Genomic DNA, 25,148 nt, shown 5'->3' on the forward strand with positions numbered 1-25,148 from the left:
TTTGATATTTTAAATCTTAATATGTAATTTTTAAAATTGATATTTGTCAATCATTTATTGAAAACTTTGTCATGAGTTTAACAATCATTAAATTGATATTTTAAGACTTACTTGCCATTCTCTCTTCCTTCTTGGCTTGATATTCCATGTAACCTCATTCATGGGACTAAAACAGTTTTATCTCGTGTTTCATCTTAAAAAATTAATGAAAATAAATTTTTATCCCATATCTTATCTTATTCTAAAAGCTGTCCAATTTGAGATTGGAATGAGATCAAGACATTTTAATAAAGCACCAAATATGGAAGAGAAATTATATAACATAATAACAACACTTATTAAATTAAAAAACTAGCTAAATCCAAAAACAAAACACAAGTACATAAATTCTGAGTTACAACAACTATAATTTAAAATGAAAGAATAAAATCACAATCACAATAATTTAAAGCTAAACACCATTATAGAAATTGATGATTTTGCTGCGGCCTCCATTAACAATTGTTTCTCCAACTTTCTTTTGCCCTGACATCCTGAGCTAGAACCTTTGTTCTGAATGGAATTATAATTTGGGTAAGAAAAAGAAGCCTTGGGTAGTATTGAATTATTACTTGTGGGTAACAAGTTGGATGAGATATTGATGGGTTGAGGGCAGACTTGTTGAAGTAGGGGCATGCTGAACTGGTAAGACTTTAGACGATTCGGAGAAATCCATAGGCGTGAGATGCATGCTGAAAGTTTCTGGGTTTCACAAAGCGACGCAGAAGGATCGGGAGAAATTGATTATGATTGTGTTGGTGGGTCTGAAAATCTGTGAGAGGGCGCTTACGGATGAGGCTCAACATCTCAAGGTTTGCCGGCGATCTGCGACGAGTGATCTAGAAATTGGTTGTAACTTATTTTCTCATATTTGTAACTCCATCTGGTAAGATGTATAACGCCTTATTTATAATATATATATATATATATATATATATCAATTAGTTAGAAATAGTTTATTTTCTCAACCTAATGGTTCTTTTGATTTTGGAAAAAAATATAGATTACTCTTTTTCCTACACATCCACAGCCACCGCATGACATAATGGAGAATAGCTAAATAGTTTGGATTTATAACAAAATTAATAATCCATTTCCCACATCAATAATCTTTTGACTTTTAACTTATAATTAGATGGGTTAATCATTCAAATTCAAAACCAAGGCTTATTCATTTTTGTTTGCCTACAACTGAAGCCACCAAACTCTATCCATTTATTAATTAAACTCAATTGTAAACTTATTTTGGTGTGAGCCAAGAATACAAACACGAATTTGGGCCCATTTCAATAATAATAAAATTTTTACAATTTTTTATATATTCATACATAAAACCAAGATAAGGAGTTGCAGATATAATTAGATAGAGTTGCAAATTTAAGAAAATAAATTGCGAATAGTACAAAATTCAATGTTGAAATATTGTATTTATAAATAAAAATATGAAATCAAGTTACAAGTTAAAATAAATGAAGTTACGAATTTAGGAGAATAAGTTGTGAATTTATATATTTAAAATTTTTTTATTATAATTATCTGGGATATTTGAGTCTTTTTCAATGTATCAAAATATTAGCTGAAGATCTCAAGGACTTGCTTTTGTATTTTGAAATTTGATGGGATTTTATTATAATAAAATTGTCTCTTTGAAACCTAGTTGTCATTCCTCCAATATAATAAGAGAACAACATCCCATATAAGTTATTTTTTCCAGAAATATAACTTTGATGAGAGTATTTGGATGATCCTCCACAGAAATAAGTAATTACGTGTCTGTTTGAATAATCTTTTTAATCAATTTTAAAGATCAAAATTATAATTTTATAAAAAATATATCCAAACATCTCTATTACATATTAAAATTAGTTATATACCTAAAATCATGTTTTCCTAAAAATATCTAAACACCTATTATACATGTCAAAATTAATTTTGAAGCCAAAATCATGTTTTTCTTTAAAATATCCAAACACATTTATATATATCAAAATCAATTATAAACATAAAAATATGATTTGTAAAATAATTTAGATGATTCTTGGATAATTTTTTAGAAAAGTAAAATTAAAAATATGAATTGAAAAATAATAATAACAACTTATGAGATAATTATAGTTATAGGTTCATAATTGATTAACATGGCATAATCAACTTTGAATCCAAAACCATATTTTTCTTTAAAATATCCACACACTTACATCAAAATCAAATATAAGCCAAAAAATATGATTTATAAAACAATTTATATGATTTTTGGATAATTTTTTAAAAAAGTATAATTAAAAATATGAATTGAAAAGAAGTTAATAGTAGTTTATGAGATAACTATAATTTTAAATTTATAATTAATTTTGACACGAATAAAATATTTGAATATTTAAAAAAATTATAATTTTAAATTCATAATTGATTTTGACAAGTATAATAAGTATTTGGATATTTAAAAAAATTAATTTATAATTAATTTTAACATATATTGGATCATGATTTCACTATATTTTTAATTCTGATTAAAATTAATTTTATTAAGTAATTTTATAAATTAATTACAAACCTCATAGCACAATTAATTATGTTTAAAATTAATTATATTACTTTATTTTTTTACCATCAATTATTCTCAACTAAATCCAAACACACCCCTAAGTGTAATTTTCGCGTTCTATAGCAGGTAGTAACTGATGCCGCGTTCGTGAAGTCCATGTTCACCCGCCCTCGCCCTCCGCCTAACGGCATCCCCACTTCCTTTCCCGTCTTCTCCCTCCTCACTCTCTCCCATTCTCCGCCACGGTTCTCTCCCCTTGAGCCTTGATCACTCTGTGACCCAATTAGCTGCGCTCAGGGCTTCTTTCGCCCTTCTCCCTTTCTCCAGTCCTGGCCTTCATGGTCTTTTTTACCCCTAGGGTTTTAGTGTCTTGCTCGTCATGTCCCCTAAACCCTCGGGAACCTCTGAATTGGAAGAAAGACTGGGTGATTTCAAGCCCTTCTCGGAGTCGGGATCGTGCTCTCGGTCCATCAGCGAGACGGTTGATGGGTCGCATCAATTTACCATAAAGGGATATTCTTTGGCCAAAGGGATGGGTGCTGGTAAGTATATAATGAGCGACACTTTCAGTGTTGGTGGTTACGATTGGGCCATATATTTTTACCCGGACGGCAAGAACCCAGAGGACAATTCCACGTATGTTTCGGTTTTCATAGCCTTGGCGAGCGAGGGAACCGATGTGAGAGCTTTGTTTAAATTGACTTTGGTGGATCAGAGTGAGAAGGGGAATGATAAGGTACATAGCCATTTTGATCGCCCGCTGGAGAGTGGACCCTATACGTTGAAGTATAGAGGCAGCATGTGGTATGAATTTCGTGGAGTGCTTGTTCTTCTTTTGGCGTCAATTTTTGTTGTTAAATTCTGATATTGGGAAGGTGTTTAGTGGGCATAAACCTTATATTGTGACAATTTGGGGTTTAGGGGGTTTGATTCGAGTGGATGATTTTCCTTCTGGCGCTACTAGAAACGGGGCTTAGTCATTAGTGAGAACAGTGCAAGGTATTGTTATTAAATCTACTTATCTTAAAAAAGATCACCAATTCAATGATTTATTTTTTATTTTTTGGAAAATTAATCTTTTGGTTCCTATAATGTTGACTTGTTTGAAATTGAACAGGTTGGATTCAGTTGTAACTTAGCATTTTTATTTGGTCCTTGTATTTTTGACTCAATTAAAACTTAGTTCTATTGAGTAAAGACTCCACTGAGTTTTATAGGTTTGACTTACTTGTAATTCACTTTTTAAACTTAGACTTGGTGTAACTTAATTTTTATAGTTTCAGTGCCTAATCATTTGGTCCTTGTATTTTTTGACTCAATTAAACCTTGGTTTTATTGAGTGAAGAGTCAATGAAACTTAGTCCCTAAAGTTTTGACTTAGTTGTAATTTAGTTCTTAAATTTCAACTCGGTGCAACTCAATTTTTATAGTTTTGTTGGTTCCTATACTTTAGAAAATAAAATTATAAAGACTCGAGTGTTTTTTTTTTTTTGGGAAGCTTAGAGACTAATGTTTTAAATAGTTAAAACTATATGGATGGAGTTGTATTGGATTAAAAGTTAAGGACTGAGTTACATTTGAGTTAAAATTATAAGGACTGAGTAGAATTGAGTTAAAGTTTGGAAATTGAATTACAACCGAATCAAAATTATAGGATTAAATGATTAATTTTCCCTTTTTGAATAATTTTCGGTTTGGATATAGTTTTATTGGTTCTGCACATTGACGCGCTAGTTTATTGGAGGTGAGAAAATGGTAAAGACTTGCTTGATTAGATTAGTTTTGGTGCTCTTATGTTTGTCAATTTAAAATAAATATGAACGGAAGAGGGTGATTAGTTGATTAATCCATTGCTACGAACTTGGGTTTCCAGCAAAGGCAATGCTACTACTCAAGAATTGTCTCTAACATAATTTTGTTTTATTGTTCTCTCAAGGTAGTTGTGAAATTGGTGTTTTAAAGGTCAGTATTCCAGGATATGCAATTTCAGAATCAGGTTGGGTGAGCATTCTGTGTTTGACAATTGGTCTGTGCCCTGATGCAGCAGATTTATTCTCAGTTGTTGTCTCAAGTGTTAATTTTTTTTATATAATAAAAGAAAGCTTCATAAGCCTTTTATGTTTTGTTTATTGAGAAAATAATTTTTTTTCTTTCATTCTTTTGAATGTTAATACCCCACCTAGTGGGATAAGACTTGTTGTTGCTGTATTCTTTTGAATGTTAACCCCACTTGGTGGGATAAGGCTTGTTGATGATGTATTCTTTTGAATGTTAGGGCTGGGAATATTACAAGTCTTTTACCCACCTTTCTATATGCATTTCAGGGGTTACAAAAGATTTTTCAGAAGAACACTATTAGAAACTTCAGAGTATCTGAAAGATGATTGCCTTGTCATGCATTGCACTGTTGGTGTGGTCCAAACACGTTTTGAGAGAAGTAAACAGAGTATTATTGTACCACGGTCAGACATGGGTCAAGATTTTAAGGGCTTGTTAGAAACTGGGGTTGGTTGCGACATACTTTTCAAGGTCAAGAATGAAAGTTTTGAAGCTCATAAGTTGGTACTTGCAGCCCGGTCTCCTGTGTTTAGAGCACAGTTTTTTGGACTTGTTGGGGATCCTTGCATAAATGAAGTAGTGGTGGAGGATATCGAGCCATTTATCTTCAAGGTTGTGCTTTTAACTTTCTTATTGACTATCGTGGGATCTAAAGAGTGAAAGAAAATGGCGGAAGTGCACCTTTGGTCCTTTATGTTCATAAAAGATTTCATTTTGGTCTTCTAATTTTGTACAGTGTTTTTTTTAGTCCTCTAACCTGAAAACCATTAGTTTTATTAACAAAAAAATGCCATTGAACTGTTAAATGTTGATAAAACATTATCAAATATTGACATATTAAGTTTAATTTTTTAAGTAACAATAATTGGCACAAAAAATCATCATATGAGACTAACAATGTTAAAATTAGAGGATTGAAAAGATATTTTATAAAATTAAGGGACTAAAATGGAATCTTGTATAAAATTAAAGGACTGAAATGCATTTCTGCTGAAAAAATCAATCACATTTTTATTTCATAAGAAATGGTTATTGTTTTAAAATTTATTGTTTAGTGGGTTGGTTGAGTGAAAATCCTTTTTCTGTCTTAGCAGGTAATGCTTCTCTTCATATATACCGACGAACTTCCTGATATCTATAATGCTGTGGATTCAGTGGCACTGCCCATGTGCACACATACCGCCATGATGCAGCATCTCTTGGCTGCTGCTGATCGGTATAATCTTGATCGTCTGAAATCATTATGTGAATCAAAATTGTGTGAAGATATCAGCACTGATACTGTTGCAACAACACTTGCACTGGCTGAGCAACACCACTGCCCCGAGCTTAAGGCCATCTGTTTAAAATTTATTGTGAATCCATCGAACTTGGGAGGTGTGTTATCCATATAGAGTGTATTAGATCCTTTTACCGTAAGTTGCATGATATATATTAGCTTTTGTGGTGTTTCCTCACACTTTTCATATCAATCAATTATAAATTTCGTTTGTTGGTTTTGTATTTTCCAGAAGTTGGTAGGATAGATATACTAATAATATATGGCCAAATACCAATTTGAATGTCAAGATTATGGTAGAGCTTTATTGGGAATACCACTACCAACACATTCCACCCATTTCCATCCCTTCTGGTTTTGCGGACAGGGAGGCCGGATGGCCCCTGGGTGTTTAACCTTTTTGCAAAGATTTAAAGCATACTTCATTGGCAAAAAAAAAAAAAGATTCCAAGTATACTCGCAGCCGATCACACCTCTTTTGCTTTTCTTCTTTTCACTATTGTAATGATTTTTCTATTTCATTTTTTAACATTCTATCTGAACAAAGGGTGCTTTTCATTATATATATGTGGTCTCCAGGGTTTATCACCTTGTTTGTGCCTTTTGGAATTCCTTGAGTTTTCTACATTATGATGTATAAGCTGGTTTCCTACAGCGGTAATGCAGTCTGAAGCATTCATGCACTTGAAAGAGAGCTGTCCCTCCATGTTGTTGGAGTTGTTGGAGGCATTTGCATCGGCAGATGAAAACTCGAGCCAGACATTGAGCAGGAAGAGAAGTGGCAGCAGCATATATGGGCAAGATTTAGCAGATGAGGGTGCTGCCGAATCAGTTAATCCAAACGTTAGACGTGTCAGGAGGCGGGCATAGTTTGGTTCGCAGTTGAGGGTGCTGCTGAGTCAGTTAATCCAAAAAAAAAGAAAAGAAAAAAGGCTTGACAACACAAAATATTGTAGGACAGAACAGTTTTCCCCCCCTTTTGGGGCGGGAGAGCTGTTTCTAATATCCTCGACAATGTTACCAGACAGTAAATAGCTGATATTTTTGTAATTATCTCTTGGAAAGAATATGGTACTAGTAGTGTTAATTGTTAAGAAACATAGCTGAATGCTTGAACTTTTACCATATAAAAATTGGCCCTATCTTGTGCTAGGATTTGCTAGGTGATTGAATCAATCGTGCCAAATGGATTGTAGCCAATAAATTCATTGAAGTCCACCTTGCCTACTCCATTTGAATCTGTTCAGGCCACTCTTCAATGTTATTTGTTTATATATAGAGAGAATTATAACTATAGGTGAGGATATCAGACAAACAGATGAGGATGAAGCTATGGTGATTCACTGATTTGTTCCTTCAAAATGGATAGTATAATCATGATAGTTTAGCTCTCAATTATGTTTTTAATCTTAAATACCAGAGTAAGCTAATAAGAAAAGCTCAGCACATGACTAAAGGGTTGTCATGCATGCGAGGATAGAAACTGAGCAAGAATCATAAATAGATGAATGTACAATGCCAAAGTTAAAAAAGTGTTAAGAGAACCATGCTTTCAATTATATTTTGAGATAACTTTGAAGTCACAATATTATGTGGAGTATTTATTTATCTATGTTAAATTTTGGAATAAAATACGTAGAGCATGGAGAAGCTGTCGAGGGTGGAGGAATTGAAGTCAGGGAGAGAGGGAGGGGTTGGGCCAGAGAAAAGTGCCAAATCACCATGATTGGGTAAACCATATTCCTTGAGGAGGCCGTCGAGCTTCCACTCAGGCATGTCTTGGTAGTCTTTGAGGTTGTATCTTGGGTAGTGAAGAGGCATCTGAAAGAAGCCCACGCTCTTGTTTTGCGGGCTTTGCATTCTCTTTTCTCTCTACTTGTTATCATAGATTTGCCCTGAGATATATATTCTACGGAACACAAAGGGTCGTGAAGGCATGAAGGGCAGTGAAGGTGTCACGTGAATGGGTTGGCTCACCTATCAGAATGGAAGAATGGGTGGTACTAAAGATGTGACCAGGGATGCCTTTTCCTCCCTAAAGCAACGCAGATGCATGTTGAAGATGAAGGAGCGAGGGGATTCTGCCATATATAGTTGTAAATTGATTTTTAATTTCATTAATTTAATTAAATCACATTTAAAAATCTCCGTCTTTCAGCGGACCTGATTGGCAGTCTCTCTTTATGCATATGATTAAAATAATCTCGAGGTTTGTTGGTCAGCGGAGGTGGGGTTATTGAGGAGCAAAAGACACGCAAATGAATAAAAAGTAGGGCTGAAGATGGTATGGGAGTAGAATGGTGTAGGTGAATATTAAATGTGAGAGTGAGACTGGGGTGATAGATCCAAATACGCCTCTTAATCTTATGGTGGTGTTGTGTATTAGTTTAGGGCGAAGATATTGATTGGCCTTCGATGTCAAGTTGCAGGCCATGGCAAACCATTTTAATATCACACTATTCGGTGGGGGCCTTCTAGAAAGCTGGTTGGTGTTGGTCAATGCCAACCTCGCGTCTTGCCTCCGTTTGTTCTGTTCAAAGTCAAAATACATGCCTGTTCGGATTTCAGAGAGATCGTCGAGTGAGAATGAAGAAACGTGCCTGCCAGGCTGTTTAGCTTTTGGAGAATTGGGATGATCGAGTGCAACGATAAAATATGAATATCAATTGTAGGCACAATTATTTTATTTTGTAATTTTATGAGTGTGTATGTGTGCGCTTGTAAGTCTGGAACCCCGCAAAAACATGCGAATTCGATGTTACGGCGGTAATGCGTGGTATCCCCTTAGCCAGCTGGACAAGGGAAGGGAAGACATGTCAAGCCTTTCAATCTTTCGGCCTTACGTTTCTTTTCAAAAAATATTAATATAACCCCCCTAAAAAGAAAGTAAAAAAAAAAAAAATCTGCCTCTATTGTAAATTGCCTGCCCGGGTTAGAGCTGCACAAAAGTTTTTTCCAAACCTATCTAATCTGAACAATTTCAATCCGCTCTGATCTTGTAAAAAAATAAATTCAAAAGATTAAAAGGACAAAAAAAATTTGATTTTTTCTTTAAGTTAAACTAGATAGAAGACTGAAATATTAGACTACTTGATTCAGTGTAGTTCTATAAAGTAATTTTAGTATAATTATAATTATTTTTAATATAATTTGTACTTTGAAGTCTTTAAACACAAGATTTTATCTTCATTTTACGTTTTACCCTTCAATTTTTAGTGAGTTAACCCTAACTAGAATTTTAAAGACTCTTCATTTTATATATGTATACATAAAATTTGAGCCATTTGTTTTTATCAAACAATTTGTTGAATACTATGAATTTGAGTTTAATGAATTGCAATTAATGTTTTTGTTTTGTTGAATATTGTTATGGATTTATTATGATTAGATTTTAATGTTTTGTGATAAATTTTAGGGATAATTACATATAGGTTCCACCCAAATAAATTATCTAATCTTGTTTAATTTTAGGTTAAGCCTAGAGTTGCCTAACCTTTTTTTTTTTTTTTGAAAGGGATGTTAGTTGAAAGTTAGGGCCATACAAAAGTTTTTCAATCTAGTTCAGTTCGATCCAACTTGAGACAAACTCGATTCTGTTCGATTTGGATAAAAATTGGTCTTTCAAGATAAAAAAGACCAAATTCTTTCTTTGAGTTGGACTAAATAAGAGATCGAGTATCTGATTCATTTGATTCGGTCCAGTCTTATAAATTTATTTAATATAATTATAATTAATTTATTAATTATTATTACAATAAGTTAATTTATAATAATAATTAGTAATTTTTTGTATTTTATACTTGTAAAGTTATGAAAATTGAGCAAAATTTCAGCATTAATCACCCATAATTTTCTCCTTTTATTAGTGAAATTTGGTATTAATTTGACATAATAGACTTTAAACATGTTTAATGTTATTAAAAGTTGTTTAATTTAAATCATTTATGTTATAATTGAAATACTTTTTTGTTGTTGTTAGAGATTGTTGTGACTTTATAATTATTGTTGTGATAAATTTTATGTGACTATAAATAATTTTATTATATTAATTGAGTTTATTCTGTCAAAATAAATTAATAGCTCTCATATATGAAAAGGAAAATAAATAAAGTGAAATATTGTACAAAATTGAGACCATTCTTTTAATCATACTAGACCAATCTAATCTTTTTTGACTTTGGATTATATTAAGACTAAATGAGACTATAAGTTATTTAATTCATTTATTTCTATGCAAAGGACCAATTTTATTTTTTTTAAACAAAAGGACCCGCGTATCGTACGTAGACGCGCGGTATTTGGTTCTGTTTGTTTCTATTGTAAATTACACAAGTCTTTCTCAATTTACGAAAATTACTATTAGTTTTTACGTCCGGTTTAATTGATCTTCCTTGTTCTTTTTCTTCAATATCCTCTCCATTAAAATTGTGTAATACTATTCATTCATTTTTTTTTAAGATGAGCTCTTTAAAATATAAATTAAACAAGAACAAACAACATTAGACAGTTGGGTTGGGGACTGGGGAGGCTTATAAATAAGAACAGATGCGCGCCAGAATGGTGTTGCCTGAATTTCTTGCAGGATGGAATCCACGTCTTACAAGTTTCTCCTCTTCACGGCGGCGCTGCTAGCATGCGCCGGCTATGGACTGTCCCTCACGCGCTGCCCTAACTGCGGCATCACCTCAGTACCCTACCCCCTCAGCATCTCTCCCAACTGTGGCGACCCCTCCTACAAGATCCGCTGCAGCTCCGGCTCCCTCGTCTTCGACACCCTCAATAACTCCTACCCCATCGAGTCCATCGAGCCCCAGACCCAGCGCCTTGTCATCCGACCCGCACCCCTCCTGTCCAACACCTGCGTCACCGCTGATAAGATCCACGGAGGCATCCGCCTCAACAGCACCCTCCCCTTCAACATCACCAGCAGCAACACCATCGTCTACCTCAACTGCACCGACACGCTCCTCCTCTCCCCCTTGGATTGCTCCTCCTCCAGCTTGTGTCACACCTACATCAACGGCACCGGAGACGCGACTCCTTGCGAGGACACGCCTATATGCTGTACTTTCAGGGCCGGTGGGTCAAGCAACTCCTACATGATTCGGGTCCGGGACGTGGGATGCAGCGCCTACTCTAGCTTCGTGAACCTGAACCCGTCCCTGCCACTGAGCAGCTGGCCTGAACCGGGGCTGGAAATTCAGTGGGTGTCGCCGAAAGAACCGATCTGCAGGTCCCAGGGGGATTGCGAGGGCGGGAACTCCACTTGCGCCCCGGACCCATCGACATCGAGAAACGGCATCAAGAGGTGCTTCTGTAACACCGGCCTCGTGTGGGACCCTTTTCAAGGGGTGTGCTCTGAACGTGAGTCGTTTCCGGTGACGTCGTTCTTTTAACAAAATTCGTGAGAGGCGTTGACTAACGGGTGCAATTTATTTGCGTTTGACCTTGCATGATTCAGGAATCACGTGTCGAAGTCCGAATGGTTGCGGCGGCTCTTCGAATCGGACTGCACTGATAGCAGGTTCGCCCGGATTCGCATCCTCTTGGAAAATATTCCGTCCGAAATATCCATCTTAACCGCCAAATATGCGCAGGTTTAACGAGCGGGATTTGCGCAGCACTGATAGTGGCCGTCATTGCGCTTCTTCTCTACAAACGCCACAAACGTATCAAGGAGGCCCGGGAACGCCTGGTCAGGGAGCGAGAGGGTATCCTGAATGCAAGCGGGGGAGGCAGAGCCGCCAAGCTCTTCTCTGGCAGAGAACTGAAGAAAGCTACCAACAACTTCTCCGGAGACAGCCTCCTCGGGGCCGGCGGCTACGGCGAAGTCTATAAAGGCATTCTCCACGACGGCAGCCTCGTGGCCGTCAAATGCGCAAAGCTCGGGAACGCCAAAGGCACCGACCAAGTCCTGAACGAGGTGCGCATATTATGCCAGGTCCACCACCGCAACCTCGTCGGCCTTCTGGGTTGCTGTGTGGAGTTAGAGCAGCCCACGATGGTGTATGAGTTCATAGAGAACGGGACTCTCCTCGATCACTTGCAAGGCCAAAATATGTCCAAACGGCGGGGTTCTCTGACTTGGTCTAATCGCCTTCGAATAGCTCACGACACGGCACAAGGTCTAGCGTATCTCCACTTCTCGGCTGTGCCTCCTATATACCACAGGGACGTCAAATCCAGTAACATTCTGTTAGATAATAAATTAAATGCCAAGGTTTCAGATTTTGGTTTGTCGAGGCTGGCTGAAACAGATTTGAGCCATATCTCGACTTGTGCTCAGGGGACGCTTGGGTATTTAGATCCAGAGTATTATAGGAATTACCAATTAACGGATAAGAGCGACGTGTATAGTTTTGGGGTGGTATTGTTAGAACTTTTGACGGCGCAGAAAGCTATAGATTTTAACAGGGCTGCGGATGATGTGAACTTGGCGGTTTATGTGCAGAGGATGGCGGAAGAAGAGATGTTGATGGAGGTGATAGATCCAGGGTTGACAAATGGAGCGACAACTTTGGAAGTGGATACTATGAAGGCTTTGGCGTTTTTGGCTCTGGGATGCTTGGAGGAGCGCAGGCAGAACCGACCTTCGATGAAAGAGGTTGTTGAGGAGATTGACTATATCATTGGTATTGCCTCCGCACAAGATACCCGAACTTAATTTGTCTATTGTTCCGTGTTTGTTGCTGTTCAGGGGGAAGATTCCAATGCTCCTTTTTTATTTGTGTGCTTATCATTTAAATGCATGTGTATTTCTTTAACGCGAATCAGTGATAGTAAACAGAGGATTTTTTTTTATTTTGTTTTTTGGGTACAAGATAGTAAACAGAGATTTGCTAAAGCAGTCTCATGTTCTGGTTCTCTGCATCTGAGAGGATAATGTTGAAAGTTGAATAATTGGGTCAGTGTTATGGGCCGAATTTGTACTACTTGTCTCTCTCTGTTTCTTTTTAACTGGATATATAGTCTGTGTACTTGCTGACAGTTTTGGATGCCCGTGTGTGACAATTTCCAAATTAATGAATTATTCAATTTTGTTCTGTTTTCCAACATGGTATCAAAGTCGGGTCAATACACAGACCCAATTTGTTTCATCAGTCTAACCCTAAACCTGACATCTTTGCAATCTTGATTTATCAATCCCTTCATCGCCATGTTCATCTTGCTCTCTTTTACTCAACAATCGCATCGTCAATCACAAACATCGCAGATCATCATTCCTTTTTCCTCCAAGATTCACCATGACAGAAAGCGAATCCACACGATTGTCAGCTTCCGCAATCGATATGAATCATCCACTCTCTAGTCACCCATTGGACACCCGAGCTTCAACCCTAATTGCTTAACTGCCTATCGGAAGCACAAATCATGCTATTTGGAATCGCGCCATGTGAATAGCTCTTAGAGGGAAGAACAAGATCGGCTTGATCGACAGTTCTTGTAAGAGAGAATCCTAGAACGAGGCACTTTAAAGTCAGTGCAACCGATGCAATGCAGTTGTCCTCTCTTAGCTAATTAATTCAGTCTCCAAGGAGATTGCAGCTAGTATTACCTTCTCTGAAAATGCCCAAGAGGTTTGGAATGATCTTCGAGAGCAATTTGATGTCGCCGATGGAACGAAAATCTACAGTCTTCATTTCTTTATCAACACATTTAGTCAAGGAGGTATGTTCATTTCAAGTTACATCACAAAGTTGAAAGAATTTTAGGAAGAATATTCTACAATGGTTCCCCTACCTATGGGTAAATGTCACTCTTCAGTTGAATATGCAAAGAACATTTAGCAACAAAAACTCTCTCTATTCCTCATGGGACTAAATGACTTCTACCAATCTATTAGAAGCCAAATTCTCCTTATGAACCTCCTACCGTCGGTTAATCAAGCATATTCTATGATTTCACAAGAAGAAGCACAGTGCTCCATTTCATCCTCTTCCTTTCAAACATCCAATTACTTACTACAACTGCAAGAGGTCACAGACGATATGCAGGGGGCCGTGGTAGGAGCAATTCCTCATATGAGTGTTCTTACTGCCATAGAAAGGGCCACATGATGGATAATTGCTTTTATATTATTGGATTCCCTCCAAATTTTGAAGGAGGGAATGAGAAAATCAACTCAGTTGAACCAATCAAATTTAAGCTTTCACTTCCCACAGTGCCTCCAAGCCACAACAGAACCTTTCATCTGATCACCAGCTGCTGACTCCAAATGACTATGAGAAGATTATTGATAAACTAAGGAAGGAAATCCAATCTCTTTCGGCTAAGACTCTCTCAGTAGGAGGAATAACTATAAAAGACTCAGGTGAGTCTTTAGGTTCAGATTTTTATTCCTTTTCTCATACCTCTACACATAATGCACAACCACACTGGCTATTAGACTTAGGAGCATCCTGTCACATAACGAGAAAATTATCTTTTCTTGATACTTATCAGGAATACAATGGGTCTCCACTTAAAACAAAGGTACCTAATGCTGATAAACTCACGGTCACTCCCATTGGTAGTGCTAAGATATTTGAAAATACTATTTTAGAAAATGTTCTATATGCACTTGAAATTTGTTAGGACTTGATATCCATATCTCGCTTAACAAAAGATCTGGAATGTGTGGTCACATTTTTTCCTGATGTATGTATTACAGGATCTCTCCAGTGGTAGAACCAAAATGATTGGTAGGAAGGAATCTGGTCTATATTTGGTAGATGAAAGCTTGACTTTACCATCTAATATTCATACTAGCAATTTTGTTTTTGATGATAATATCTGGCACTTAAGATTAGGGCACCTATCAGACTCAATTCTTAAACATGTAATTCCATTACAAGGCCCATTATATTTTATCATTCTTTTGGTTGTGATATTTGCTTTAAAGTAAAACAGTCTTGATTGTCATGTCCTTCTAGTCAAATAAAAACTGCTTGTTTTAATTTGCTTCACATTGACATTTGGGGTCCTTATAAACACCCTATTCATCAAGGTTACAAATTTTTCCTCACTATAGTCGATGATTTCTCTCGAACAACCTGGATTTATCTCATGAAACTTTCTATTATCTAAAACAATTCATCTGCCTCATAACAAATCAATTTTCTACTAAAATTTAACATATTCAAAGTAGAGCTAAATTTGTCAATGATGATGTTTTAACATATTTTACTAAAAATGGAATTATTCATGAAACTACTTGTGTGCGTACCCCTCAACAAAACAGGGTTATAGAAAGAAAACATAGGCATGTGTTAGAAGTTTCTTGAAGTCTAATGTTTCAGGCTAATATGCCTATTCAATTTTAGGGAAAAGCCATTAAAACTTTTGTTTATAATCAAAGGTCTTGAATTTTAAAACACCATATGAAATATTATATAAAAGGCAACTTGATTTGTTAAATATGAAAGTGGTTGGATGTTTGGCATATGGTAAGATTCCTGGGAGGTTAGATAACTTTAAAGCTAGGTCTGTAGAATGTATGTTTCTAGGATATCCTAAGAATCGAAAGGGATATATTCTTTATGACATTAAAAACGGTGACATTTTTGTGAATCGTGATGTTGTTTTTCTTGAAAGCAAATTTCCTTTTTCAGAACAATCATGTAATGTCAATCAACAGAATCAGGTGCGTTTGTAGGACCCTTTTATATTTAATGACATTCCTGATCCTATTATGTCTTTTGATTTTCCCTTGCAACCTGTTAGTGAGCCTATAATTGAATCAAATCAAAATAATAGCATGCCTAATAGTAACCCTAATTCTATTGATAAAACAAACAGCAACCCAGATATTAACAGACCCATTAGACATAGGAATCTTCCCAGCTGGGCTTAAAGATCATGATTGCTCTAACATGGACTGTCTGAACAAAATAGACAAGAAAGGAAATAAGAAGATCTTATATCCTATGCAACATATTATTGGCTATGCAAACATTTTTGAATCCTATAAAGATTTCATAGCTTTGACAGATGATATAAATGAACTTGATACTTCTAAAGAAGTAGTAAGAGATAAAAGATGGATTAGAGTAATGCAAGATGAGATAAGTTCTTTAGAAAACAATAGGACATGGGACGTATGGATTTACCCACAGTGAAGAAACCTCGAGGTTGTAAATGGGTCTTTAAGCAGAAGTTTAATACTGATGGAACCTTAAATAAGTCATAGGCCAGGTTAGTAGCTAAAGATTTTAGTCAAATAAATTTTTTTCCCTGTTGTAAAAATGACCACTGTTCTGTTAGTTTTAGCCTCAGAAGCACCGATACGTGAAAATGGCCAGCATGTCCGTGTCGGATATGTATCCGACACGGACACGTGTTCAGGACGCGGAAACGTCGCGTCCCTTTTCCCAGTTTTCGGCGAACGTGGGTGAACGTGGGTCGAGACGGGTTGACACGGGCAGACGTGGTCGAACGCGAAACTTTGCATTTTTCACTTTTTTTTACTTAGTCCCAACTCTAGAAACCTGGTGCCCTAGGATTCTCAGCTCCAGTCAACCCTTTTCTCGCGTTTGCCGCTTTGTCGCTTGCTGCCTCATCGACCGTCATAATTCTTCAACTCTGCGTTTTCACTTCTCACTTTGCACGCTGCCTCACCGTCTGAACTCTACCTCAGCACCTTCGACAGTCGTCGTTCTTCCATCTTCAGCTTTTAATCTTGGTAATTTATCTTTAGTTCTTCAGTCTTCACGTATTGGTGCCTGTCTGCCTGGGCGACTCTTCTGCTCTTCACTTCTTTTACTCTTCTGCGCTGAGCCCTCAATCTTGGATATATATTGATATTATTACATTATTGGTTAATGAATATTTATTACTTAATTTCACTTCTGAACTAAGAGAGAGAGAGGCAGAGCAACCTGATCAGGTTTTCTAATTTAATACTAAATTATTGATTTAATTTTTTTTATTTAGATGGATTATATTTGCTGAGTTAAACATTGATTTATTTTAAATTATATTTTTAGACATTCAAATATTTAATATTTAATTATTTATATAGCCGTACCTGTATCCTAAAATTTTAAAAAATAGCCATGTCCGTGTATCGTATCGTATCGTACTCGATACTCGTACCCGTATCGGTGCTTCTTAGGTTTTAGCCATTGCACATAATAAATGGTACATAATTCAAATGGATGTTGATAATGCTTTTCTTCAAGGGGACTTAAATGAAGAAGTCTATATGAAAATTCCTATGGGATTTAGTAAACAAGGGGAGAAAAAGGTTTGCAAACTAAATAAATCCCTATATGGTTTAAAGCAGGTAGCTAGATAGTGGAATGCAAAACTGTGTGAAGCATTAATTTTTGGTGGTTTTTTCAAAGCAAACATGATTACTCGTTATTTACCAAACTAAATAAAGATGAGTTTATTATTGTTCTAGCTTATATTGATGATCTTGTTATTACTAGAAATAGTCATGAAGGGATAAAGAAAACTGAAGATTTCATGCATGCTAATTTTAAAATGATGGATTTAGGATTATTAAAATATTTTCTTGGCATTGAGGTTGCTAAATCAAAAAAGGGTTTAATACTAAATCAAAGGAAATATACTTTAGACTTGGAAGCTGCCACTGGTTTAGGAGCCTCAAAACCAAGACATGTTCCTATAAATTTTAGGTTTAAAGCTTTACAGTGAACTTGAAAAGGGGGACAACGATGACCTATTAAAGGACCCTACTAGATATAGGCGATTGGTAGGAAAACTATTATATTTGACCACAAGTAGGCCTGATATAAGCTATACAGTCTAGTTACTGGGTCAATTTATGAGCAGCCCTAGAAAATCACATCTAAAGGTTGTTTTAAATGCTATCAAACATCTTAAAAAGGATCTTGGAAGAGGTCTCTTCTTTCCTTCTAGAAACATGAAGTTAGAAGGATATTGTGATTTAGATTGGGCTTCATGCCCAGAAACTCGGAGATTTGTTACAAGATTTTTAGTTAAACTAGGTAAGACTATTATTTCTTGGGAATCGAAAAAACAAACTACTATTTCAAGGTCTTTTGCTAAAGCAGAGAGAAGTGTTGTGTCTGAGATTATATTGTTTACTGGTTTATTTACAAATTTGCTTGTTTATGATTTAGCTCCTATGTATATTGACTTTGACAGCAAGGTTGCAATCCAAATTGTTTCAAATTCAGTTTATCATCAAAGAACGAAACACATTATGATTGACTGTCGTTGTGTGCATGAAAAGCTTCAAAGTGGGTTGATCAATTTAAAGCACGTGGTGTCAGGAGAATAATAAGCAGATGTTTTAACCAAGTTCTTGGTAAAAAAATGCATGAGCACATGTTGTATAAGTTAGGACCTTTAATATTTTTCAGTCCCACTTGAGGGGGAGTGTTGAGAGTTGAATAGTTGGGCCAATGTTATGGGCCGACTTTGTACTCCTTGTCTTTCTCTGTTTCTTTTGGACTTGGATATATATGTGTACTTGTTGACAATTTTGTATGCTCGTGTGTGGCAATTTTCAAATTAATGAATTATTCATTTTTGTTCAATTTTCCAACAGATAACCATCACGGCTTAATAGAATTGCTTTCATTTCTCATCCCTCTCTCAACAGCTGCAAATATTAATCATTTTGCGGGAAATGCGTGCTTATTGGGGTGGGGGGGGTTATTTTTGTTAGATCTTACATGTCATTCTTAAAAAGCACAAGAGGTAAATTCGTCAATACATGCTTTATACATAAGGAATCATTGCAAGATCTTCTACCTAACAAAAAACATGCAGCCTTTCATCATATTCATCAACTTGTGATAGAGAAATTGGAACAATTTTCAAAATGGCTTTTAGAGATTGGTCATGACAATTTAGCACTACCCAATGATGGCATTATAGAGATTGAAATCCCTTCAGAATTTGTATCCTTTTGTATGTACATGGGACTTAGGGTATGGTGTAGCTTATAACCACTTTTAATGCTGGAATAATCATTTTTAATGTTTTAATTGTAATGTGCGTTGGTTAAGTTTTTACTCTCATGTATCTTGCATGGGAGTTAGAATCTCATTGGATTGAAGTCCCGTTTGATTGCTAAAAAGAAATAAAATGTGATAAATTAAAAAAACAAAAATAAAAATAACATAATCAAAATGTGAGGAGAGACCTATTGCATTTATAAAGAAAAATAATAATTTATTTTATAAACTTGAGGATCATGAATCATAAAATTTTTAAAAAATTTAATGATAATCACATTTATAATATATGATATTAAATGTTATCATACTTATCATCAAGAAAAAGAAAATGTGATTTAGTTCATTATTATTTTAATTTTTTCAATCCTTTATATTCTCGTTCTTTCATTTAATTTTCTTTGTAAGGTGGGTGGGAAGACGGACATGACCCGAGTTGCATCGTGGAGGATCTACCAAGGCCCTGTTTGGTAGATGAAAACGGACTTGCATGGAAACAAATAAAAAGAAAAAAAAAATTTAAGTTAAAAAATAATCAAAAGGACATGAGAGAATGTGAAGTGACCGACTAATTTTCTTTCAATAAAAATAATAAATTGTAAAATTGGTATTGAAATTATATTTATTAATTCTTTATTGTTTTTCAGTATATACCAGGTTTTAAATATAACGACTTTCTTTTTTTGATTTTTTGGGTTAAGCTTATGGACACTGACTCGTGTGGTTCATACATAATCAGCAAACGACGTTGCCTTGGGCTTCCCATAGGACAGGCACGATCACCAAATGGGATCAACATCTGTCTAGACATTACACATTTACAAGCATGCAAGATAACTCAAGACACAAGAGGCAAACCACCACAACCATAACTACCAAAAATAAACCATTACAACCATGAACCTTTTTTCATTTTCCAAAATATTGTTCTCTCTACAGAAAATAACAAATTATACTGGTCTTCCACAAGGCAGTTCCCCAAACTGATAACAAGAAACTTCAGACTGAACAGTGACAGAAAGCACGACAAATTGCAGGACCGAGCTTGCACCACTCGGTCACTCCTCCCTATATTAGCAGATCCAAAAAACACAAACTCATTCTGTTCGGGAAATTCATCATTGTTTTAAGCAAACTAACCTGTTGAGTAAGCTTAAAGTGACAATGGATTGGGTATTCTCAGTCAGGGCACATTAAGCTGCTCATCCAAAGAACCAGACCTTGATGAAGATTGCCAAAGCTATTTGCAAGAAAAATGCTGCAATTATCATAACCGAAACATCACTTCCTTCTACGTAAGACCTGAGGTTCAGGGCAACAAAGCTTGCTGAGGCAGTACCGACAAGGATTATCACGAGCCACCGGACAATCTCAACAGGGATAAGCATTAGAAACTGAAAAAGTTTTAAAAGAATTATGTATCAGACCACAGCAGGAAACATGATCTTACAACACTTCTCTTTTGCATAAGTAAGGGCTCGATTTGGAAATCAACCAACAAATTCTGATAACACGCAAAGGACATGTAAATATAAGACATGCTCTGTTGAAAGCAGAAAGTAGAAGAAATGTGGTAGCCCTCCTCTCCAATGATGCAATCTTACCTGCAGTTAGTATGCATGTATTTACACTCCCTGCTATTTTTCAACGATATTTCACCAATAATAACACACAAAGTCAGGGGGAAAAACGATAAGCTCAATCGGAGAAGGCACAAACTCACGGAGGATGGGATGAAAATGGCAAGGGAATACCCCCACATACACCAAAACCGAATAAGGCTAGAATTTGAACCCATATACTGAAGCAAGAAGTAATATGCCAGCGGGACAACTATTGCATAGCCATAGATAGAACATGCAGCCACATTGACATAGCTGACATCAAAGCTCCATGAAGTACTCTTATCTGTTTGTTTTTCGATGAGATACGTTGCAAGATTTCCCAGTGAGGCAAGAACAAAAACTAACGTTGTTGAGATCCATATAAGCCCATATCTGTTATAACGGAAAAGATTTGCTTCATTAGATACTCACTATATGTGCAACGTTACTGGGATTTTATTCAATCATTTAAAAGTAAACAATAAATGGAAGGGAAGGAAAATATTTGCCTAGAGGTGCTGTATCTCCCTTGCAGTATCACAATTATGAGATAACGTTATGATTGGTAGATTTTAAGGTCATAATTCAGCATCTTTTTCCAAGGTTGCCCAGGATCAGTGTTCAAAAGAGAGAAAAGTATATTTATTTCAACAGCTTTAATATAATAATGGAAAATCTCATAGAGTTCTGGCTTTTTTGTCAGCAGAAAGGTTTGAATGTAAACACCAGATCTAATTTTGACCACAAAAAATCAGGCCTAATATCCAAAGTTTGAACCATGAAAATTTCAAGCATGCATTAAGTCAGAAAAATGACTAGTCTTGCATCAGTAAAAAGAACATAAAGATAAATATAAAAGGAACAGAGAAGGAAAAAATAACGAGAGAATTATATGCCATAATTTGTGCGAGGTCCAAGCATTTCCCATGTTATAGTAACAGTTGAAGTGTCAATAAAACTGTTCTCCAGGCATAACACTTCAAAATATAATTTCAGAATCTTGAACAATATCTCCTCACTTTTGAGCTCAAATGTATAGAAGCACGAGTTAAAAAGCATAACTCACAAATCAGGGTTAGCATCTATCTTGCTAAAAAAATCTCCAGCAACTGGATTCATGGAACTTATCAATCTGTTCAAGACAAGATCTGTGTCCACATTGAAATACTGTGTGTATGATGAGATACTAAAGACTCCCCTCCAGTCGTTTACTGGCTGTTGCTCAAATGCTTCTGCATGAATTTACAAGCCAGAAATATGTCAAGGAAGGTAATGCCACATGAAACGAAAATATAAATGACAAATGGTTTAAAATCAGTAGGAAATTATCCTTATCAAAGATAATATAAAGTCAGACTGTATACTATTTTGCAATCATTAATTCTCTTTTTGTGCGCATGCATGTTTATAAGCATAAGGAGCTTCTAAAAGCATACCCTCACATGCTTCTAATATCATTCTCAGAAAGTAAATCAGCTGTAAAAAAACATTCGTAGCTAAAATATGCTAAGATATTCCAAGGCAACAAAATGGTTAGAAAAAAGGGGCTATACAGGTTGTCATCCGGGAGCAAGCAAGGGGTACACTATTCCGTCAATCAATAAAACAAGCCAAAAAAGGGAAATGAAACAATTATCCAATCACTACTCTTACAGAGGGTCATACCAGTTGGACTTCCAAGAGTTTGATATCCCCTTCCTCTGTCTCCTCCATTGTTTGGAGGGAATATTTGCATATTTGCTCCAGGGACTGTAGTGTAGAACTGAAACTTTAATAACAGGCAATTATACACATCTTAACACATGAAGTAAGAACTTTGATATCACTTCATACCCTCATGGTTTGTGACATTCGTTTCTTCTGTTATGACAGCCTAGGCATGAAACATAAATAAGGATAAGCCAACAAAATAAATGAAGGGATACTGAGAAAAAGTACAGATTTGGATCATACTAATTTACTTTCATATGGGGTTCACATTTGAAAGGCAATGAAACACGCAAGCCACCGATGGAAGATCTCACATTAGAGAAAAGTACATAAGAGGCCCCTAGCCCCACATGTTAAGACATGGGCCATAGTTTACACTTTACATGACTGTAAGCAATCCTCTTATTGATTATTAGCTAAATTGCATAAAACTCCCATAATTTTAAGCCATGCGCAAACATGACCATTAAAATTTAATAATAAATCCCCTTAAACCTATAAATTTTTGTATATAACCCTTTTGCCGTTAATTAGCCCATTATCTCACTAACAAAGTATGAGACATCATTGAACACATATCCCCTTAAACTTTTTTTTTTTTTTTTTTTGGGTGATAACCCCCTTCAACATCAAATTATGTAGACATAACTTCCTGAACTTTAAATCATGTGCAGATGAACTCTTTGTCATCCTGCTTCATGCAATTAGTAAAGTAACGGATAAACTAATAATAAGGGAGTTATCTGCATAAATTTATAAATTCAAAGGAATTTATTGTCAAGTATCAACTGCTGGGAGGTTATCTACACATAATAGGGGTCATTTATCCCTAATTATTTTATGAAACAGAAGTTACTGCGTAAATCTGTAATTAATTATGAAAGTAAGCCATATTTCTAGAAAGCTTTAGGCTGTTAATTGTTTTTGTTTTATTGTTTTGAGAACTAGTATTTTGTAGAACATACTATGAAAATAAAATAAAAAATAAAAATAAGTGTTTTTTTCATTTTCTCATATTCTCTAGAACAATAATTCCATAGCACCTAAAAGATGTTTCCATTTTTCTATTCTCCAAAATAATATTTTAGTTTTTTTTTTTCCAAAACACTTTTTGAAAACACTTACCAAACAGATTTTTTTGTTTTTTGTTCTAGAAAATAAAAAACTGTTCCTCGAAGAAAACTGTCTGTAATATGAGCAGCCATAACCGATATTGTTGGTCCTTGAAGAAACGGTAATGGACTAATATAAACCTGAAACAAAAACAACTAAACAATTCCTACTTTAAAAACACACAGAACAAAGGATGTGCGAAACTTCCTTTCTCTAAACTGCCACACCGCACACTTGTTCCTTCCTCTAAACTGCCATAGCGAACACTTATTGCCTGCTCGTTATATGCTTAACAAATTCATCCATCTCCAATTCATAGATGGCTGTTTCCATATAATATGCATCAGCCTTGTGGTAAACCCCTTCTTCCCGTTATCCATGCTATCTTATATTTCCCATTTCACATTATCTTCTCTATCTAAGAGCGGCCATTGAAAGCCATCAGGAAGGACAGCAAGTCAAGGAAAGGAAGAAAGGAACCCTGTAAGCCCGCATCAGGCTTCGCAGGAGAAAGCACAAGGAAAACAACATTAACATATTGATTGACCAAGAGAGAGCCAGGTATGCGGCAATTTCTCTCTAGCAAGAAGATATGTGAAACTCTACCCTTTCTTTTGGGGCAATTTCTCCCGAGTGATTGCGGTAAGGGAAAACAATAGAACCTAGCCTTTCTTTTGTGAGCCGTAACTCTTTCTAAAAGAAAAGGCGAGATATCAACTTTCCATGTCTTTCATGGGAGGGAGCAACTCAACAGAGGGATCCGAGTAAACCGTGGAAAGACATAACAATAAAGATATCACAGGTAAAGACATACCAAATGGACGCCAGCGCTGTTAAAGATGTTGAAGACCAGAGATTTTTTGTTTTTGTTTAAAAAAAAAAAAAAAGAACATGAAGAAGACAAGAAAAAGTTTGTGACGATTTAAGGTACAGAGGGCAATACATGTATTTCGCATGTAAAATTGATCAGTCGAGTACATTCAATTTGTCGGAAATGAAACAAAGTGGTAAGATTTTGCGATAACGAAGTATCTCCACCACTAAAACCATCAGATCAGTTCATTTCTTTCGTTATCATGTAGCATAAAAATCACAAGAGTCAATAAGCAAGAAAGAGAAAGAAACAAGAGGGAGAAGTACGAACAGGAACTGAACCAAGCAAATGGCTAGTGGGAAGGCCGGTGTAGGACTCCTCCATCGTGTAGGGAGAAACACAGAAGCCTGGTAGCTCAAAGAGAAGAAGACATGGAAGCTCGGGAATTCAAAAATGAAAGGGAATTCCAGAGAGGGACTTAGAAGACGACACCAGAGATGAGGGGCTCCCAGGTGCAGGTTCTGGGTTGGGAACGGGATTTTTCGGGGTAGCTCTTCCCTCCGCTCACCTCTGAACTCTGACTTTCCTTTTTTTTTTTTTTTTTTGCCTAGATTTTTTTCAGTACATAGTGCAGGGCCTTGCTTTCCAGCCAGAGTAACGTGATCGGATGGAGATTGGGCTCGGCAAACCCAGCTTGATGGCCCTTGAAACACGTGCCCCGAGGATGTTCTTCGGCGAAAATTGCTATTTTTTAAAACAATGGATAAATATTTCATAAAAGATATTATGATGATGTAATTTTTTAACAAAAATGTACTGGATTTAAGTTACTCGTGATTTTAAAAGGTTCGAATTCTAACGCAAGTGTGGGGTAATAGAATATTAAACGGGTGTTATGTTCATGATATTTTAATTAATATGTAGCCCAGAAAAAAAGATATATTAATTGATTATTAGCGCATTAGCCTTATCAAAGTAGGATTTGATGAAACTCAAGTAATAAACAAATAGATGAAATTCATTGGAAGAGAAATATACGGGAAAAAAGAAAGAA

General features: G+C 35.9%; 3 protein-coding genes across 9 annotated transcripts; 2 read left to right on the forward strand and 1 right to left on the reverse strand.

Moving 5' to 3' along the window:
- The first annotated feature begins 2,718 nt into the window (after positions 1–2,718).
- LOC129294288 (BTB/POZ and MATH domain-containing protein 3-like) lies at positions 2,719–7,161 on the forward strand. Of its 2 annotated transcripts, none has more exons than XM_054932527.1 (4): positions 2,719–3,388; positions 4,909–5,254; positions 5,737–6,019; positions 6,577–7,161. In XM_054932527.1, exons 1-4 carry the CDS (start codon positions 2,964–2,966, stop codon positions 6,789–6,791), a joined length of 1,269 nt encoding a protein of 422 aa, XP_054788502.1. In that variant the 5' UTR covers positions 2,719–2,963; the 3' UTR covers positions 6,792–7,161. The 2 variants fall into 2 exon arrangements, with proteins under 2 accessions (XP_054788502.1, XP_054788503.1); XM_054932528.1 differs by lacking the exon at positions 2,719–3,388 and adding an exon at positions 3,638–4,585.
- Positions 7,162–10,441: 3,280 nt separating this feature from the next.
- Positions 10,442–18,430, forward strand: LOC129294258 (wall-associated receptor kinase-like 20). 5 transcript variants are annotated; one of them, XR_008589332.1, is made up of 4 exons: positions 10,442–11,285; positions 11,383–11,445; positions 11,519–14,232; positions 14,572–18,430. XR_008589332.1 is itself a non-coding variant. In XM_054932474.1 (3 exons), the coding sequence occupies exons 1-3, from the start codon at positions 10,505–10,507 to the stop codon at positions 12,583–12,585; spliced, it is 1,911 nt and encodes a 636-aa protein (XP_054788449.1). In that variant the 5' UTR covers positions 10,442–10,504; the 3' UTR covers positions 12,586–18,430. The 5 variants fall into 5 exon arrangements, 1 of the variants encoding a protein (XP_054788449.1); XR_008589334.1 differs by having other exon boundaries at positions 18,036–18,430; XR_008589333.1 differs by having other exon boundaries at positions 11,519–13,589.
- Positions 18,431–19,735: 1,305 nt separating this feature from the next.
- Positions 19,736–24,694, reverse strand: LOC129294458 (uncharacterized). 2 transcript variants are annotated; one of them, XM_054932849.1, is made up of 6 exons: positions 24,425–24,691; positions 22,291–22,330; positions 22,123–22,206; positions 21,524–21,689; positions 20,577–20,850; positions 19,736–20,247 (listed from the first exon to the last, which is right to left on the reverse strand). In XM_054932849.1, the coding sequence occupies exons 1-6, from the start codon at positions 24,476–24,478 to the stop codon at positions 20,056–20,058; spliced, it is 810 nt and encodes a 269-aa protein (XP_054788824.1). In that variant the 5' UTR covers positions 24,479–24,691; the 3' UTR covers positions 19,736–20,055. The 2 variants fall into 2 exon arrangements, with proteins under 2 accessions (XP_054788824.1, XP_054788825.1); XM_054932850.1 differs by having other exon boundaries at positions 20,104–20,247; positions 20,458–20,850; positions 24,425–24,694.
- Positions 24,695–25,148: the final 454 nt, after the last annotated feature.

The sequence above is a fragment of the Prosopis cineraria genome, unplaced genomic scaffold, assembly GCF_029017545.1.
Source record: "Prosopis cineraria cultivar Desert tree isolate PC_DT_omini unplaced genomic scaffold, ASM2901754v1 PC15, whole genome shotgun sequence".
In the NCBI taxonomy this organism is placed as follows: domain Eukaryota; kingdom Viridiplantae; phylum Streptophyta; class Magnoliopsida; order Fabales; family Fabaceae; genus Prosopis; species Prosopis cineraria.

Excerpts from the sequence above, each read along its gene's own strand:
- LOC129294288 (XM_054932527.1), top strand. The coding sequence starts at position 2,964 with ATGTCCCCTAAACCCTCGGGAACCTCTGAATTGGAAGAAAGACTGGGT. Across the intron at positions 5,255-5,736 it reads TCGAGCCATTTATCTTCAAG|GTAATGCTTCTCTTCATATA; the intron begins GTTGTGCTTTTA and ends CTGTCTTAGCAG. Across the intron at positions 6,020-6,576 it reads GAATCCATCGAACTTGGGAG|CGGTAATGCAGTCTGAAGCA; the intron begins GTGTGTTATCCA and ends GGTTTCCTACAG.
- LOC129294258 (XM_054932474.1), top strand. The coding sequence starts at position 10,505 with ATGGAATCCACGTCTTACAAGTTTCTCCTCTTCACGGCGGCGCTGCTA. Across the intron at positions 11,286-11,382 it reads TCAAGGGGTGTGCTCTGAAC|GAATCACGTGTCGAAGTCCG; the intron begins GTGAGTCGTTTC and ends TGCATGATTCAG. Across the intron at positions 11,446-11,518 it reads TCGGACTGCACTGATAGCAG|GTTTAACGAGCGGGATTTGC; the intron begins GTTCGCCCGGAT and ends AAATATGCGCAG.
- LOC129294458 (XM_054932849.1), bottom strand. The coding sequence starts at position 24,478 with ATGGAGGAGTCCTACACCGGCCTTCCCACTAGCCATTTGCTTGGTTCA. Across the intron at positions 22,207-22,290 it reads GAATGTCACAAACCATGAGG|TCCCTGGAGCAAATATGCAA; the intron begins GTATGAAGTGAT and ends TCTACACTACAG. Across the intron at positions 20,851-21,523 it reads ATAGATGCTAACCCTGATTT|ATATGGGCTTATATGGATCT; the intron begins GTGAGTTATGCT and ends CCGTTATAACAG.